The sequence below is a fragment of the Limulus polyphemus genome, unplaced genomic scaffold (assembly GCF_000517525.1).
Source record: "Limulus polyphemus unplaced genomic scaffold, Limulus_polyphemus-2.1.2 Scaffold3117, whole genome shotgun sequence".
NCBI lineage: Eukaryota > Metazoa > Arthropoda > Merostomata > Xiphosura > Limulidae > Limulus > Limulus polyphemus.
This window is the reverse complement of record NW_013668727.1, coordinates 105,939-125,075: the sequence shown is the minus strand read 5'-3', so window position 1 is coordinate 125,075 and position 19,137 is coordinate 105,939. Positions and strand designations below refer to the sequence as shown.

At 30.2% G+C, this 19,137-nt stretch overlaps 1 protein-coding gene across 1 annotated transcript in view; it reads left to right on the top strand.

Moving 5' to 3' along the window:
• The window catches only part of LOC106468694 (ryanodine receptor-like), a gene marked incomplete at its 5' end in the record, with an annotated part of 134,442 nt that overhangs the window by 10,118 nt on the left and 105,187 nt on the right, over positions 1-19,137 (top strand). The window contains 18 exons of the mRNA XM_022397055.1: positions 655-832; positions 2,067-2,231; positions 2,632-2,825; positions 3,470-3,667; positions 4,195-4,332; positions 5,301-5,453; positions 6,445-6,560; positions 6,972-7,132; positions 7,817-7,915; positions 9,525-9,807; positions 10,437-10,561; positions 11,098-11,246; positions 11,799-11,985; positions 13,492-13,621; positions 14,730-14,969; positions 15,489-15,899; positions 16,768-16,931; positions 18,340-18,560. Coding sequence (XP_022252763.1) covers positions 655-832; positions 2,067-2,231; positions 2,632-2,825; positions 3,470-3,667; positions 4,195-4,332; positions 5,301-5,453; positions 6,445-6,560; positions 6,972-7,132; positions 7,817-7,915; positions 9,525-9,807; positions 10,437-10,561; positions 11,098-11,246; positions 11,799-11,985; positions 13,492-13,621; positions 14,730-14,969; positions 15,489-15,899; positions 16,768-16,931; positions 18,340-18,560 — 3,312 coding nt within the window. The remainder of the gene's footprint in view (positions 1-654; positions 833-2,066; positions 2,232-2,631; positions 2,826-3,469; positions 3,668-4,194; positions 4,333-5,300; positions 5,454-6,444; positions 6,561-6,971; positions 7,133-7,816; positions 7,916-9,524; positions 9,808-10,436; positions 10,562-11,097; positions 11,247-11,798; positions 11,986-13,491; positions 13,622-14,729; positions 14,970-15,488; positions 15,900-16,767; positions 16,932-18,339; positions 18,561-19,137) is intronic.

Genomic DNA, 19,137 nt, shown 5'->3' with positions numbered 1-19,137 from the left:
CTTAACTTTTTCCTAGGTGTATATATATATATATCGTATTTCCTTTTACTCTTATTTTATTTATTACTCAATGCTTTTTTATAACTGCTATTAGTCTAATGCATAAATATGTCAAAATCAAACTAAGATAATTGTTAAACTGAACATAAAAATCATTAAGGTTAGCCATATAAGCAGTAACTTGACAAAAAAACTTGATATAAAGTATATGCAGTATCTTTACATAATGCTTGTCATTTTCATAATCCAAGACATTAAATATTGTTTTGAAATATTCAAAGAGCACAAGTCACCTGTTCTTTACAGTTGGTATTAATTAATAATCAGACCATTATGTAAAATGATGTTTCATTTCAAAACTTAATCTTGAAGTTTATTACACTTAACACAGATGTATCATTCTTGTCTGAAGACATTTTGGAAATATTTTTAATATACCAAGTAATAATTTTATATTGGGTGTTATGTTTCCAGTTTTATTTTGTTTTTCTGATGTAAGGATTATTTAGTTTTTTGGTTTTGTGCTATTTTCACTCTTGAAGATAAATTAAAACTTTATTGACTTTATTTAGGATCAGAGTTGTGTTAAATTATACAAGTAATAATAGTGCATAAATTCAAGATAATTCCTTTGCATTTTTCAAACTTTTACAGTTTAGAGAGACAGAATTGTTACATGATATGTGCTGGACAACTTCACGCAGAAGTTAACCAGAGTGAAGCTGGGACTCGGAGCACAAACCAGGGAATGTATGTAGGCTGTCACATTGACATCTCTACAGGAATCCTCACATTCACAGCTGATGGAAAACCAACAAAACACAGGTTTAAGGTACATTTAACTTTGGTTGATCTTCTAGTATTTTATTTTGGCTCTGAAAAAAGAACTTGCAAATACGTCTGTCATAAACATTATAATTTTTTTTCAAAAGTAGCTTTATTAGATTGAAAGATATAATTTTGCTGCTTTCAACTTTTTTAATCCTTTTTTTTTGTTTTCATATTTAGTGGGATTTAATTTTCAGACACGACCAAAAGTGGACTGACCCAGTGACTGTTTCAGTCCAGGCTGCTAGATTAAGCTTTATGAAAAATATTGAATGTTATAATTTTTAAATATTTGCAGCAATCAAATGATTTTTATTGTAACGTAAAAATCACAAAAAACAGAAGATGGCCCAATACCTGCATTTAATTCTAATGATATAGAGTTTAAACTTGACAGCAACTAAGAGCTCTGTCACTTACTAAATATTATGAAACAACATACATGTGTTTAGAATATTGTTAAAAATTTCTCCCAGTTGACAGAAAGTCACTTAGTCCTAACTTGTTTTATTGATTATATTTATTATTTATCTTTATCTCTTACAATCAGAAGCAAAAATGTCAGGAATGCTACATTTTCAACAGCAACACAAATACAACATTACTCAATTGCTTACACCACCTTGTGTTTAACCTATGGATATCTTTTAGCCCTATCTTTTACTCAAATACATTGTGACAGAGAATTAAGCAAATTTAAAATAATTACAAAATATACTTTGTGCCACAATGGAATAGGATTGTTTGGAAGTACAGATGTTGATGTCCGTCAAGCAAGAGCTACTGGAGAGGGTTAATTTTGAAGAAATTCTGAATTTTGTTAGAACTTTGTTTTCTGCTCATGAGATCATTCCCTAGTGTTTTATGCTTTTAATGTCTGGAATAGACTAGGTTTAATGTTACAATAGAGACTTTAACCAATGTAAAGCTATGAATGTATTTCATGGTTTTTTAGTAAAATATTTTATGATACATCAATGTTAAGGAAGAACAGTCTTTGTGGAGAGCAGACTAGTAACACGTTTTTCTCACCAGACAGACTATAATAAGTCTGTCTCTGGAAAAGGCATATAAATCACATAAGTATAAATGATCATAAAGTTAAAATTGTTGGGGATATTAGTAGTAGTTATTTTCTACCACTCTTCCTTCTAAGATTTCATTAGAAATGATTAATGTTCTTTAGTCTACATACTTAGGTGTTCAGTGAAAATACACTATTAACTTCCTTTATACAGATGGAACCTGGGATGAAACTCTTCCCTGCTGTTTTCTTTGAAGCTACCAGTAAAGATTCTCTACAGTTTGAACTAGGTCGAACAAATGACACACTCCCGTTATCAGCGGCATTATTACATAGTACAGAAAAACATATTCATCCACAATGTCCACCAAGGTTAAAGGTATTGTGTGCATTTGTTTAAGTATTTAAAAGTAGGAAAATAAAGTTATTTTATTAGCTTTTGTATCCTGGCTATCTAGAATTGCATTTATTTATTTTTTGATTAAATGCAATAGCAAAAAATATTTATTAGTAATGTTTTTACTTAGATCATTCTAATAAGAATTAAGCTTGTTCAGAGATGCTCTCTCCTGTCCAAGGATAGTTTTTATAAAAATTTACTTCTGATAAGTATTGATTTTACACTTTTTATTTAGACATACAGTTGAAAGTGAATACATTTACTACTTGTATTTATGTATTAAAATTACTGTTTTACTTCCTCCTGTTTACGAAAAACAATTTTATTTAAGGACACACCTGTTTAAGGGTCTTATGATGCTCTGATTTACACACAATAGGTTCAGTGTCTTCAACCTTTTCAATGGGCTCGGGTTCCAAACCAATCCTTAAGACCACATGCTCTGAAACTCTCAGACATTCGTGGCTGGAGCATGCTGTGTGAAGATCCTGTTTCTATGCTTGCCATCCATATCCCTGAAGAAGATCGGTGTGTGGACATATTGGAACTAATTGAATTTGAGAAGCTATTAAGGTATTTCTGTTTTAGTTTGAAAATAAAAGTAGTAAGCATGTAATTGATACAAAACTGCACACAAAGTATAAAATTCTCAGCAGAAAGAAAAATGATTACTTTTGTGTTATTTTGTAACATAAGTGTACTAGCTGGAGTTGTTACTTTTAGTTGCATTAAAGAGTAGTGACATTAGAATAGTCATACCTGTGTGAAAGATAACTGTTGGTTCTTTGTTACATTTTAACTTGGAAAATTTGTGTTCTTGAGGGAAGGACATTAGTTGGTATTTTCGTAATAGTTTTTATCAAAGAACTTTTAGAGTAGTCAGTATTAAATTTTGTGTTTTAAATGAAGATGTGTTGTGACAGAAAGGCTTAGAACATTAATTAATTTTTTAAGGGATGTATTAATAACTACCCATTAATAATATTTGTAATTCAAATATTCAGTTGAGAATTTTGTACATTTTATGTGTTGAAGTGTATGTTATTTAGATTATATAGAAATCTATATTTTATAAAAAAATATATAAATTATAAAATAGAAATCAGTGTATGTTTATTTTTATGACCTTCCTTGGATGGTGTATAGTACTTTTGATATTAAAAAATATTCATAACTTGCTATTTGATTACTAACTTGACTTTTCCTCTATTGTATAGTTTTCATGCTCACACCCTTGCTTTGTATGGTGCTCTCTGTTTCCAAGGCAACCACAGAGCAGCTCACATTATCTGTTCCCATGTGGACACCAAACAGTTGTTATATGCCATTCAGTCTGAGTATATGTCTGGTCCATTGAGAACAGCATTTACTGATCTTCTCATTGCTTTACATTTAGAATTTCATGCTTATGCAAGGTAGGGAACCATTTCAAATTAATTAGTTCATGTCAAAGTCAATTTTACTAGCCTTGAGTTTTTGTGTTTCAGTTAAAATCACCCATTCAGAAGCATCTGGAAAGATTAGAACCAACCATTACAGAATTCCTGCAAAATTTTGCAAATAATTGAATTTTAATTAAATTTTTTTTTTGTGGTTAGTTTCACCCTAGAGAAGGTTGTGAAAAGCCACCTGAAACTCTGGGTAATGTCTTATCTTTTGACTTTATATTTAATTAAACATACCTGTTACAAATTTGATATATTTCTTTTTTTTACTTTTAATGTATTTATTGCTTTTCTATATGTATGTTTATAATTCTTTTTTATCCAGAAAGTTTCAATGAGGCCTGTGATGTTCATTATGTTCTTCAGTTATTTTTATTACTTGTATTAACAGATATGCATTATATAAATTTGATAAAGTAATTCATGGACATTTAGTGGTGTAAAATGTATATTGAATAGTGTCACATTATGAACAGTGATTCACCCTTCATTCACAGAAGTCTGACTCAAAATGAGTTCATTATACCAATGGGATCTCAGATTCGAGCAATGTATGAAGACCCTGTTCTTGCTCATTCATTTTCTACTTTACAGTGTGTTTCCATCAGGCCCCAGATGACCATGAGTCATACCCTGTAAGTATATAGCATTCCTAATAATTAAAACCACTGTTTCATGTGAAAAGCTAATGCTACACATGACCATTATGAAATGTAACACTTCTCGAAAAAATAATACTTCTTTGGTTTTCTTAGTATAAATATAAAACATGCCTCACAACTATACAATATACTTTGTACATATATGTTACATTTCACAGATTTATTTGTCTTAGATAAGTATAAGTTATATATAATAATTAAATATGAGGAATATAAATTATGACTTATAATTACATAGTGTCTATGATAAACATAAGCCACACTATTTAATTTCTGTAGTGCATGTTGTTGTGTAGAAGACATTTTAATACTAGAAATATTGGCCTTATAACACCCAAATTGTTGTTTTCTTTAATTGGACACTTGGTGTTTTGCTTTACAGCTTCTTCAGTAGCATTCCACTGAAATATAAATCGTAATTGACAGTACAAAGTTTCAAAAAAGTCCAATTAAAGAAAAACAACAGTTTGGGTTATAAGGTCATTTATTTCTAGCATTAATAAGCCCCACACCTTTAAGTATATAGTTTTCTGTTAAACTTGTATAATTCATGTGTCATATTTTACCTAAAAATGATTAGTGGAATCCTCAGGAGATGATGAACCACATCAGGTTAATATTATGTTTCAAATGACTTTATACCATAACTTGTAAAAATATAGTTTTAGTATTTTTCCCTCTAATACTGTTTTTACTCATTACAATGTCCTGTACGTCTCTATTTTATGATACTGATAAAGCTGCTCTTTCAGTGATAAATCATATGTTGAATTGTCTATCCTCACATAACAGTTGTGTTTATTATCTTAGCAACATTTCTGTAATACCAACAGACACAAATATTTGCATACAAAGTAACAGTGTACACTTAAAGTGGTAACTCATTTTACACCCAAAAACTGTTGTCTAAATTTTAAAAAAATCTTGTGTATATTTTACAGAGAAAGGACTGATTCTATTAAGGGCCTTAGCACACCATATTTCCCTGTTAATGGTCTAAAACAGTTCATTATGGAAGCTCTGGATGATGCTGTTCGTAAAGGAAACCGTCCAAACCGTGATCCTATTGGAGGCAGCAATGAAAATCTCTTTGTGTATGTACTCATATTTTTAGACTACTTTTTTTAAAGCATTTAAATATACAATACTTTTTAAAAGCACTTGATGAGCTAGTAATGGGATTTTCTGATACATAAGAGTAATTTGTCTTGCTAGTGGTTTAGCTCTCAAAGTCTCATCTTTTTCACTATGGTTTTGATGAAACACTGATTACTTGTCTCTAACAAAAGTTTATAGTCGTATATAAGTATATCTTATTTTTGAAGTATTTTCTTAAGTAAAAATTTTGAAATTATTATAATTGTGGTTATAGATTATTTAACAATAATTTGAATTAATTGAATTCAGTAATACAAACACACACATATATATACGTACACTTGACATGATACCAAAGTGTTATAACTGAATCTGTTTTTTTTTTTGTGTGTATACATTATGACTTACAAAAAATTAAGAATTCATTTATTTTTTTAACCAAATGCATGGATTACAAGGATATAATATCTGTTTTGTTCTGTTTGATATTTTTATTCCTTTTGTCGAAAAGCACCTAAGTTTTCATTAGACAGTGTTAAGGCTGAAAAGATAAAAATTTAGGATATAAGTTTGTGGTAGAACTTTTGAAAACTATTTGTGATCTATAGGAAAAAAATTATTAATGAGGAAACAAACTTTTGATGCCGACAGTTCTGTTGAAGTTTTCCCCACTGATGGCTCAGCAGTAAGTTTGAGAGTTATAATGCTAAAAATTGGGTTTCAATACTTGTGGTAGGCAGTGCATAGATAGCCCATTGTGTAGCTTTGTGCTTAATATCAAACAAAATTGAGGTTTAGTATTTCAGAGCTTGCTTTATTATGGTAGGTGAAAATTATCATAATTTGATTGGATTGTTTCATTTAATACAAAAATACAATTTTAAATACAAATACAGGATATATTATTTTTACAAGCTTAGAAATTGGTAAATAAAGTAATTATCATAGTTCTTTAAGGAATAATGACTATTTTTTCTTTCTTTACAGTCCCCTGCTTAAACTTGCTGATAAACTTCTGTTAGTTGGACTACTAGATGACCAAGACTTAGAATGGCTTCTGGTTCTTCTGGATCCTGCAACCTTTGACAGAAACTACAATGAAAGTATGTATAAATTTACACCCCTACATAACAAGATCTAGTGTACATGTTATGTCATGCACACATGCAAGGAGGATTCAAGGGAGTTTGGCCAAACCCCCTATTTTTGTGATGTAAAAAAATACTGCCACTAAGTTCAGGTGAACATTAGGCATCTGCTCTCTGTTATTTGCCATATAGAAATCAGTGCCCTATTCATAGTAAAACAGTTATTTGCCATATAGAAATCAGTGCCCTATTCATGGTAAAAACAGTTATTTGCCATATAGAAATCAGTGCCCTATTCATGGTAAAAACAGTTATTTGCCATATAGAAATCAGTCCGTTATTCATAATAAAATAATTATTGGCTATATAGAAATCAGTGCCCTATTCACGGCAAAACAATTTCATTAAAAGTGTTTTTTTTTTCAGCGAGTGAGAACAAGTTGAAAGGCATGATAGAAATGAATGTGGCCGAAGGAGTAAAGCTTCAGATATGTTACCTGCTACATCACTTGTATGACTTACAGTTGAGACACAGAGTTGAAGCAATTGCATCCTTTTCTGATGATTATGTATCTGAACTACAAGGAGTAAGTTGTTTATCTATTTCCATTTAGTATAGAATTTTTTAAATATAATAATATGAGCTAACATGCCTAAAAACTGTAGTTGTTAACTCATTTAAACCCACATCATGTTATATACATCCTTCAATAAAAACTTTCGAATTACACAGTGCCATCAGTTACTAAAGTTTCCTAGGGATCAAGAACTTATGAAAATTTTTTTTTGTTTTGGAACCCTAGTATGCAATACTCTTTAGAAACTTATAATTAATCTTGATAAATTAGTAAATTTTTAAGTCCTAATCGTTTTATTATGTTCAGTACATAGAAAAACGTGGTTATGAACAGAACATCTGTTTTCTGAAGTGTGAAAGTTTATCTTCGAGATATATATTGGAGGTGATTAAGAATAAATTATATTTGGTATAAATTTACTTTCAGTTTGTATAAAATGTTTTGTGTATTAACTTGTAGAGTCTATGGAAGAAGTGTTTTGCTGCTTATTTAACATTTGTATGTTATAGTATGAAATATATAAAATTCTTGTATATTACATAATGTGTCCCCTGGTGGGACAGTGGTAAGTTTACAGATTTATAACACTGAAATCCAGGGTTTAATTCCCACTGGTGGATACAGTAGATAGCTCAATGTGGCTTTGCTCTAAGAAAAACAAATAAAAATTACATAATGCCAATATTCTTACAGGATCAGTTGAGACGATACATAGAGATCAAGCAGTCTGATCTCCCGTCATCAGTAGCTGCCAAGAAGACAAAGGAGTTCCGTTGTTCCCCAAAAGAACAGGTACAAAAATTACTGAATCTTGATTATTAAACCCTTTCAGACAAGTATGGTATTGCTGACATCCACAGTTTTCTTCATTTGCATTTTCATGGTGAAATTGATTAACAAAATTGAATTAAACTTGGTACGAACTTTTTCAGTGTTGTGAAACTTCTGTGTGAAAAAATTCATTAAATATTATGTAATAGTTTTATCATTTTTTAGGCTGTAATTGAAAATTATAGTGAAACTGTTTTGAAAAAAATAATAACGATACATCTTTTTGTCTTAAACTCATCAGTATATTTCTTTTGATACTTTATTTTGTTGATTGGAGCAGTTGACTTCCCTCTGTGAATCAGACAAACAAAAGTTTGTCTGAAAGGCTCACCAGTAAACAATGATGCCTCAATGTCAGATGTTATAGCGTGGTATTTTGCCAACAACATTTTTTTGGTCAAGATTAATTTATATTTAACAGTTATAATTTGTTATCAACAACTAAGAAGTTTTGTATTTGTGTTTTATTTTTCTTTGAACATAATAGACTTAACAACAAATTTAATGTAAAAGGATTTGTTTTAACAAATAGTTTGCTGTCATAGGCCATAACTTACAGTGTGTGGTTAACCTCAGTATCCTTACATGATGTCTGGTCATTTCAGATGAATATAATATAGCATAAAAACATTATCAATGTTATAAAAATATCATTAGAAATTATATAAATATCCTAAGCTTCCAAGTTATTGGGAAATATTTCAAAACTATATCTTGAAGTTGTATCATTACCCTTGACTGCACCTAACTCACCATTTCCAGAGATATAGCTAATTTGCACATTACACTGTTGAAATCTACGTTACATAGTCTTAAAACTCAGCATCTTTCCTTACTTTTGATTTTTAGTGTTAGGCTTTACCTCCTTTTCAAAGCTGAGAGCCAGTCAAAGTTCATAAGACCTTTCTGGGTAATGCAGTGAATCTGGGCTCAACCAATAACTCCACAGTTGGACAAGCATAAAATGTAGATACATAAAATAAACATAAACCTAACTGAAAATGCTGATATTCTATTTGGAGAAATAAATATTACCTTAGGAGCTATCAAATAAATTTTAAAAAATCTAAAAGTGTGATTTTTACAGTTGAGACATGACAGAAATGAAAGCTTAAAGTTTCTGAATTTTTATTTATTATATAAATTATATAAGGATTATATAATGCTAAAATATAAATTTTGCAATCTTCTTTCCAGTAAAAAATTGTTTGAATAAAATTAGTTATTTTTTAATTATATTATGAAAGTTGATATGGGGTAACCTGAGCACCCTCTGGTCAAGAAATGGTTCAAATTTGGAAACTTTCTAAATATGGGCATTGCTGTTTTTTAATTATGAACTAATATCAGTGTAGTTCGCTTTCTTGAGTAGGTATGTCTGTCTGTTCATATTCTTGAATACATTTATTTTTGTACATTTCGATGTCAGAATTCCAATTCTTTTTATGTTTATGGACAAGAACATCTAGTTAAAATGCATGGTTATCAGTTGTAAAAGTATGTGAAAATCAGATTAAAACATTACTGTTACCAGTAATCATCTTGTCTGTCTATGTTCTATACATACTAGATGCGAGCCATTTTGTCCTTCAAAAACTCGGAAGATGACCAGTCTGATCAGTGTCCTTGCAGAGAAAACCTTCGAGAAAGCCTCAAGTATTGTCATAAGTCAATGATGAAGAAAGTCATGATTTGTGTAGCAAATGAGGAGGAAGAGGAAAATCCAAATACATCTAATGAAGCAGAATCAAGTAAACCTTGGTCCCAAAAGTTTATATCCTTGGTGAAGTTTGTTAACTTCTCAGAAGAAGATCAAAAAGAAGAAGTAGAGGAGAGCAAACCTACACAAGAAGGTTATTGTTAACACAAACTGCTCAGCTTATATAGGTTGTTTTATAAAGTTTGTATCTTTGTAAGGGACGTGGATGTATTTCATCTTCTTAAAACTACGAGAACAAATTGTGCAGTATGGTTAGCAAAGCTTCAGAAATCTTTTAGTTAAGCCTAATAAGCTGACTCTTAGGCTAATTAACTGATATTAAAACACAGTAATCCTAAAACTAAAGGCCTTATTTGTCACTTGGCACAAAGAGGATAAATAAATAATTATAAAATTAACTTGTAAGTCTAATTAACAATTTTATCAATTATTCTAAAGGTATCAACAGTTACAGTTAATCTTAAAACTAATATGTTAATTCTAATTAAAAATTATGCTGAAGGAATTAAACATACTTTTGAACATAAGTGTTACATATTTCTGCTGGTATTAGACAGCAACTCTGTATATTAAGTAGTTAGAGATACAGTAACTTTTTTCTGTTAAGTTTTTTTTTTTATGCTTTGTCAGTATATGAAAATATAATGGAAGTTTACCATCCTAAAATAACTTGCAATTGTGAATACAAAAAACTATGCAAGCAAGATATATTTGGCAAGCAGAAAAATAAATTACAATGTTCAAAACCTTTCTTACATACAGATATTTTTATCAAAAAGATGGTTTCCGTTTTAACAATGTGGGCACAAGAATCAGAGTTTGAAAACCGAGAGTTGATTCGTCAGATGTTTAATTTATTGTTGAGAACCTATGATGGTGTTGGACAGGTAAAAATTGTTTATATAATTATCATTATCTTTTCAATAATGTTTGCATCATTTATATATTCAGTTCTGACAGGCTGATTACATAATTTTAGACAAGTATTTTGAACACAGTTAACAAACAAATCTTTTACTAAATTAAACAATTTTATATGCATACATTTTATTTATTTATTTTTAGTGCCTCCCAGTGGCACAGTGGTATGTCTGCGGATTTATACTGCTAGAAACTGGGTTTCGATACCCATGGTGGGCAGAGCACAGATAGCTTTAGTATTAATTGTTTTGCAACATTATTGGTATTTCATGAGATGAATCTGAGATCACTTAAAATGTTATAGAGTTTGCTTTTAAACTATAGTTTTTACAAAATCCTGAATGAGTTTTCATAATTTTTATGTTGAATCATCATTATTTAGAAAAACTTATTGTGATTTATTTCATGATATTTCCAGAATCTAGACATTAAATTCAATAAAAGTATGTCGAATATGAAAAAAAAGTTTCTAAAAAAAACCCTTCTGTCACCTTTTTTTTAGTTAATGAATGCCTTGGAAAACACTTACATTATTGGTAGCAGCAGCCAACAAGATGTTGGAGAACTTTTAGGACACTTAGGAAAAGTTCGATCTTTGCTTCCTGTACAGATGGGACCTGAAGAAGAGGAGATTATGAGAGACAGTCTGTGGTGAGTATTTTCTAATATATTGGACTTGTACAACTTATTGGGGAAAAAATGCACATAAGTTATTTAACCCTAGTAACAGGGAACATTATTTTAAATTTCTTTATAGAATTTTTAATAATCTATTTGCTATTATTTCCTGATGTTATTAATTTACTACCTCTTTTATCCATCTAAGTATACTCTATAACTGGCCTGTTTTTATCTTGTATACTTATGTTAGCAGTAACTCTGAATTGTGCGAGTTAGTTTTATTTTTTTAATATATAAAATGCTTACCAGTACTAGATTTTCTGTTACACATTGTAATTTCAAGACTCCATTCTTTTATAACTTGTTATACTTTAGAAAGCTTATTTATAATTATTAGAAAACAACTTTTATTAATATGTTATTTTGAAATAAAACTACTATTTGCTTAGCTTGTCAGACCTGTTAGAAAGGCATCTATAAAACAAAACAAATGGATGTTATATATACTTTGTTATTTGAGTTTCCCAAAGTATTTCACCAACTTTCAAATTTAGACTCTACAAAAAAATCACCATATTTCAGGGATTTAGTGAACAACAAAATATTCTTTCAACATCCTGATTTGATTCGAATCTTGCGTGTTCATGAAAACGTGATGGATGTCATGATGAATACACTGGGAACACAGTCTGCTGCTCAAGCTGCATCCTCCTCTCCTGCAGCCACATCCCCTTCAAGTCCAGGACAGGCTCAAGAAGCTTCTGACAAGGTTTTTTTCAAAATTAATAGATAAAACATTTTTTTCTATTTGTGGAAATTATTGATCTTTGATTATTTTGAATTTCCAACTTATTTATCCAAGTATTAAATTGAAATGAAGTAATTTAGGAAGATAATTCAGCTACAATTTTTTCTTTATTTTTTCCACACAGTTCTGATTACTATGAAAAGTGTATGATTAACTCTTTAAACCCGTAACTTGTTGTGCGTTCTGCTGGAATTATTTTCCTGATATCCTAATAATTATCACCATATCTTATAACATTTCTGGTCTATTTATAAAAGGTAGATAATAACCATAGGTGTAAGGGGATTTTTCAGAGGGGGGGGGCTGTAAAATTTTTGCCCAACTGAGGTTACGAGTAAGAAACTTCTGCTACAAGTTTTTCCCAAATGAAGATAAAAATTGCCCGAATCACCATATTCTCTGCTTCTAATTTTGGCCGAATGAAAACTGAAAATTTGCTCTATTGGCTGTATGTATTGCATGCTAGGGTGAGTTGCTGCTGCCCCCAGCCCTCGCCTCATAACATAGTTTTGATTATTTTACAGAGAAGGAGAAATATATGTTATTGGACTCTGTCACCATCCAATGAGTAAATCTGGATTTTTGGCCGGATGCTGGTACCGTCCACTTGGGTTTAAGGAGTTTATTACAGCTTATTTTCCATCATAATTGCAAAACCTTACAAAATTGATGCATAATACTAATGCAATAAGATCAAACTGGGTGATAATTGAATCTAATTCTTAACAATTATGTTCAGTTTCATGTAACAACAAAGAAATGTACTATTCTCATTCTGATTTTATAAAATTGGTAAGCAATATCACATTAAAACGTAATAATACAACTTCTGATGTATTTATTATGCTGTTCTAGAAGAATGCAGACTTTGTTACAATAAGTTGTAATATGTTTTAAATGCTTTTATTTTGATTTTAAGTTTATCTTTTATCTTTTTTTTATATTAATTATTTGTTTGAATATTTATATACCAGAAAAGTATGAAATTCATCTTTATTGATTGTATTTTTTAAAACAGTGCAATGTTTAAATGATTTATAAAATATAACAAATTTGGTCTGTAATGTGAACTTCAAGTAAATGCTTTTATTGAAACCTTACTGGTTAGCTATTTATTAAAACTTTATGTTACTTAGTATAACAGGCATATTTAAATGCAACAATTTGTAAAAACAGAACATTTGATGAAATCAGTTTCAGTTTTTTGATGAATCAAAATAGGTTTAAGGTTTGTTTTTTTCTATTTTTTCAACTTGTCAATAATAATGCTTGCATAACAGACATAAAACTAGTAATTGTAGTGTGTGCAGGATGGTATGTTTAGATAAATAATAAGTTTTTTGTAATTATAATTTACAAGGCATATTATCAAAATCAGTTTCAAGGAGGTGCAATTTCCAAAATGTTACAAGTTTCTAGATGAAAATTTTCTTATTGAATATCAATTTGTGTTTTTTCTGTCTGTAGGACACCTCTCATGAAATGGTTGTGGCTTGTTGCCGTTTTCTTTGCTATTTCTGTCGATCAAGCCGCCAGAACCAGAAAGCCATGTTTGACCACTTAGATTCTTTGTTGGAGAATAGTAATATTCTGTTATGTAAGTAAACTATTTTATTTGTAAGTCCTTGTTATATGAATGAGATGACTGATTTTACACATTATATTACTGTATAATATATTTCTGTTAACATGAATGAATTCATTTTTGGGAATCTAGAAATTTGTACTGTGTTCATTTAGTGAAATATATCTCAATATATATATATATATATATATATATATTAAGTAAGTCAATAGTTTTCGAACCACTTTTCGTTTTAAACTTTTTTTTTAAAGTACAAACGTAGGCCTAATTTTAAAACAAAGAAAACCTATTAAGTAAAAAAAAAATGATTATTTTTAAAACCTTCCCATTAGAGGGAAGGATGTGGTTGTTTTTTCTGACACAATTAAAGAATGTGTTGCAGATTTTGTCAATGTGAAAGGAAGAGAACACTGTCAAAGCTGTGCATGTAGGTAACTCAAGAGAAGAGAGTTGTGTGTATATGTGTACAAAAAACTCATTTTGAGCTTATTACATATTTTGTATTTTTTTGTGTGTGCCACTGATATGAACTTTATGCACCACCACTGGTATATATACTACAGTTTGAGAATCACAGACCTAAATCAATGTAACATTTGTGTAAGTTATTATTTCAAAGTAAAGAAATATATGGATGTGGGTTTTCTTATGTGAAATGTTTGTGTGTATGAATAGTTGCTTTTATGAAAAAAATCGTTTTCTTTTTACCACTGTTTATGAAGATTATGAGATTGTATTATTCTCTGACACTGAACAAAATACTACAACTTACAAATTTGTCAGTAGTTTCTATTTTGTAACAAACCTTGGCAACTTTACCATTTCTATTAGGACTTCTGTATTATGAATGTGGGTATTAACCTTAACTCACAGATCTGAAAAATATGTAAAAGTAAGGATTTTTATTTATATTAGCTTTGCTTCAAATACAGAACGATGAAGGACTTTGTAGTCTATAATAAAACTGGATTTGGTATAGGATTCTAAAAATATTAAGGCCTTCACTTTGGTAGAGAATATTGATTGAAATTTAAAAACAAGCACTAAATTACCTGATTTAAAAATGATAGAATCAATCTAATTATGTTTCCTTGTAAACAAATATGCATATGTTTTTTAGCTCGACCTTCGCTTCGAGGTTCAACACCTTTGGATGTTTCTTATTCTTCTTTAATGGAAAACAGTGAACTAGCCCTTGCTTTACGAGAACACTACTTGGAAAAGATTGCTGTTTACTTATCCAGATGTGGATTACAATCCAACCAGGGTTTAATAGACAAGGGCTACCCTGATGTTGGATGGGACCCAGTTGAGGGAGAGCGCTACTTGGATTTTCTCCGATTCTGTGTTTGGGTTAATGGTAAATAAGAAACCCTTTTTAATAATTGTGGAGTTAAATGTAAAAATTGTGTATAAATATTTTTTTATTTATTATTTTTTTACTCAAAGTTTTGCTATATCCATTTGTTGGTTTTGACATGGCAAAACATTGAGAAAATAAAAGAATTGTTTTTCTTGAGATAAAGTTGTGTATTTTATTCCTACAGTGTTTATAACACTGCAATATGCATTATGTTCACTTGGTTTTATAACGTTTTTTAACATATTGTTAAGGTATACTATTAAGATTAGAAAACTATTAAAACATGAATGAATTTGTGTAAATTTTTCTGTTTCATGATATCAAATATTGGAAAAATTAAAAATAAAAACATATTTCTTTGTCAAGTCACCTTCTTTTACCAGTTGGAAAGAGAAAAAAAATCTAAAAATGAAATAAGTAAAAGTCATACATAAACACACAAATTTGAAAAAATCTTTATATTTACATGTGTTGTTGTAAAATAATAATAACTATTAATTTTACAAATTTTTTCAGGAGAAAGTGTTGAAGAAAATGCTAACTTAGTAATTCGTCTTCTAATCCGTCGTCCTGAATGTCTGGGTCCAGCTCTGAGGGGAGAAGGACCTGGGTTGTTGGCTGCAATTAAAGAATCAATTATAATGTCTGAAAGGATTCAAGCAGAAAAAGCTAAACGGATTGAGAATGGTGAAGCATCGGATGAGGAAGATGAAGATTACATTGATATGGGAGCTGCCATTTTGAACTTCTATTGTGCTCTCGTTGACTTACTTGGGAGATGTGCTCCAGAGGCTGCCACTATTGCTCAGGGTAAAAATGACTGTATCAGAGCTCGTGCCATTCTACGTTCTCTTGTTCCTATGGATGATTTAGAGGGGGTGCTTAGTCTGCGATTTACTCTAAAAATGCCAGAACTGAAGGCCGATGGTACGTTTCCAAATGTAATATATATAGTGAATATATTATTAATATTGTTAAAAACTCTGGACAAAAAGTAAGCTTGCCACATAGATCAGAACTTAAAAATTAATGAAGACAATCCTGTGTAACAAACTGGCTAGAAATACTTTTGTAAATCAGCACATCAAAAACTAAAATTCATAATAATTAAATTACATTCAATCATCAGTTAGATATGTACTTACTGTTAATAATAAGGAGGCTAAGACTATTTTGCTAATTCAATGAGTTGAATGCTGTTTTAATGAAAGCATATAAAATTATATCTGCATTATCAACCTTTTTTCTTTTAGAATTCCACAGTTGAAACTTTTTGATTGTAATATTCTACACAATCATTGAGTTAGGTATGTATGTGTGTGTGTGTATATATGTATACACACACACATACTAGATTATATATATAATTCTGTGTGTTTGTGTGTATGGGTGTATTTTCTTTTTTATGTATACAGTGTACTTTAAATTCAACAACAGTATCCCAACCTAATGGACTACTATTTAAAACACTGTGTATCTATCTACATTTTCATTTTTAGTCAAATCAGTTAAGTTCAGCTACCATATGTGATTTTCTTTGTTGATTCCTGCAGTGAATGAGCACTAAACTTATGGAATTACAATGCTAAAATCTGAGGTTCAGCATTCCCCAGTTGATAAAGTGCAGCTAGCCCATTGTATAGCTTTATACAAAGTAATATCAATGTCTCTGTTGATTAAATCCTTTTTTTTGGAATCTTTGACATTTTGAGAATATTAAGATATTTTGAAACACTGTCTTGCAAATGTCCTAATAAACTAATCTAATGTAATGTTTTTAATTTCTCCCCCACAGGAGAACCAAAAAGTGATCTTCCTTCTAGTTTAGTGCCCAATCATAAACAGTCCATTGTTCTGTTTCTGGAGAGAGTCTATGGTATTGAAAACCAAGAAACTTTCTTTCGTCTTCTGGAGGATGGTCTACTCCCAGACCTTCGGGCTGCCACCATGTTGGACAGGGTAAGTGCTGTTCCATATATTTCATTCTCTCTTTTATCTTCACTTTGGAATTATAAGAACATTTAAGGGTAACTGCCTTCCCACAACTGGCTGCAGACAGTGAAAGGCAGTAGGAGCTGAAACGTTGTGGGTGTAAGCACTCAACTCCACACCTTTAATTGATTTCCATGTTTGCTAGCTAGTTTAACATCAGCACATTTGGGAGCTATTACCACAGGCAATATCTGCTATGACTTTAAGGTGAAAACAACTAGGATTGACAATGGATTCTTTACTCAAATCTTTATAATGCATATTTTATATTAAGTTCATTATTGTTTTATAGTGCTGATTTTAATCGCCTACTAACAATTAATGTAATCAATAGCATTAATATGGATATATATATATAAACACACACACACACATTACAGAATACTTGTATTTGATACTAATAAGTTAAAGAATGTTTTGTACAGAATATATAACATGGTGGGTAATTCTATAAAAGTTCAACAAAGTTATTTTTCATTTTAGACGTTAACCCTTGATTTTTATAAAACATGTTTTCATTAAAAAAATATTAATAGTGATATTGCAAACCATAAATTTGTAAAAACCAATACATCAAATAATGTTTACTAAAAAAAATTGCCTAATAGCCACATCACATAGTTAAATAATATTCAGTTAGTTTTACCTGTAAAAATAGATTGTCAGTAAAAAACTAGGTTTTTTTTTTATTGGCTTAACCATAGAGTATGCAAGTAAATTTTAATCTAAAAGTGGTTTGTTTGTGTTTCAGTAATAATTAATCTCAACAAATTTTAAATCCAGTTGAATTGTATCTATGTACTTGTAGATTGTTTTGAGATAATCCATATTTTGGAAACTTAAGAAAACTTTAGTTAATTTCTTTCTGACATTTTACCTATTTTAGAATGTTTAACTCAAAATTCTGAGTATTTAGTTAACACACAGTATTGTGATACGTATTTTAGAAAGTTTTTATATTTTTTGAAGAAATGTGTTGATTAGTTAAGTCATAAGCTTAAATATCTTGTTAGATTGCTGACTACTCAAACATAAATAACTTGTTTTATTTTTTTGGCTTAATCTAAAACTCCTTGATTATGTAGATAGATCATGAAGGATTCATGACGGGATGGAAGAATTAGTGAAAGATCAGTTTAACTTTTTTGAAGTAAAATTTTTAACATTTCATTTTTCACTCAAAATTTTAAAAATTATTATTTAATCCTAAATGTCCATTTCTGAGTAATGTAAAGAGTAATCAGTGGTTATACCTGACAACAATTCTGCTTATAGAGACATGTTTTTAGAACATAAAGTATAATTTGAACTAATTATATAGATACCTCAGAATGATATGTAAATTATTTGTTTATTATTATTATTTCTGATGTAGCCTGATGGTTCAGAGAGTGATATGGCCCTGGCTTTAAACCGGTACATCGGAAATTCTGTACTTCCACTTTTGATCAAGTATTGTCATTTGTTTGCTGATGCAGAAAATTATGCCAATTTATTGGATGCAACACTTCACACAGTTTACCGTCTCTCCAAGGTCAAGATACTTACAAAGGGTCAACGAGAATGTGTATCCGACTTTCTTGTAGCTCTTACACGGTAGGCTATAAGCTCTTATTGTGAATTGACTTTCCTGTTTTTAGTGATGTCACAGGATACAAGAAATTATTTCTACAGAAAATTTCAAACACCTAGTTATCAATTAAAGCTTCCCATTTTGACTGAAAACACTAGCTGTGCAACTGGTTTAGAAAGAAATGATTTCCACTAATGTATTTAAAGAATCTTTTGGTATCACAATTTGAATATATGGACACCTTTTATGAAAAAGATTTGGATTTTAGATCTTTCTTTTCATTTGAAGTTCCATTCATAAGAGAGTTATGGTTTTTTGTTGACATTTAATACATTGGCTGCCATGTGCCCCATCAGTGGGTCATAACCAACTTTTAGTTTAGGACTGTGTTACACACTGGTGGGTCACAGACAATTATGTTTCAAAGACCAAATTTCTCTTGTGGCAGACAGTGGCACAGCAGTATGTCTGCAGACTTACAATGCTAGAAACCGGGTTTCAATACCCATGGATAGCCTAATGTGTATCTTTGTGCTTACATACAAAAACAAACTCTTGTGGCAAATGAGTTTGGGACATTCTGACAGCTTCTCAGCACCT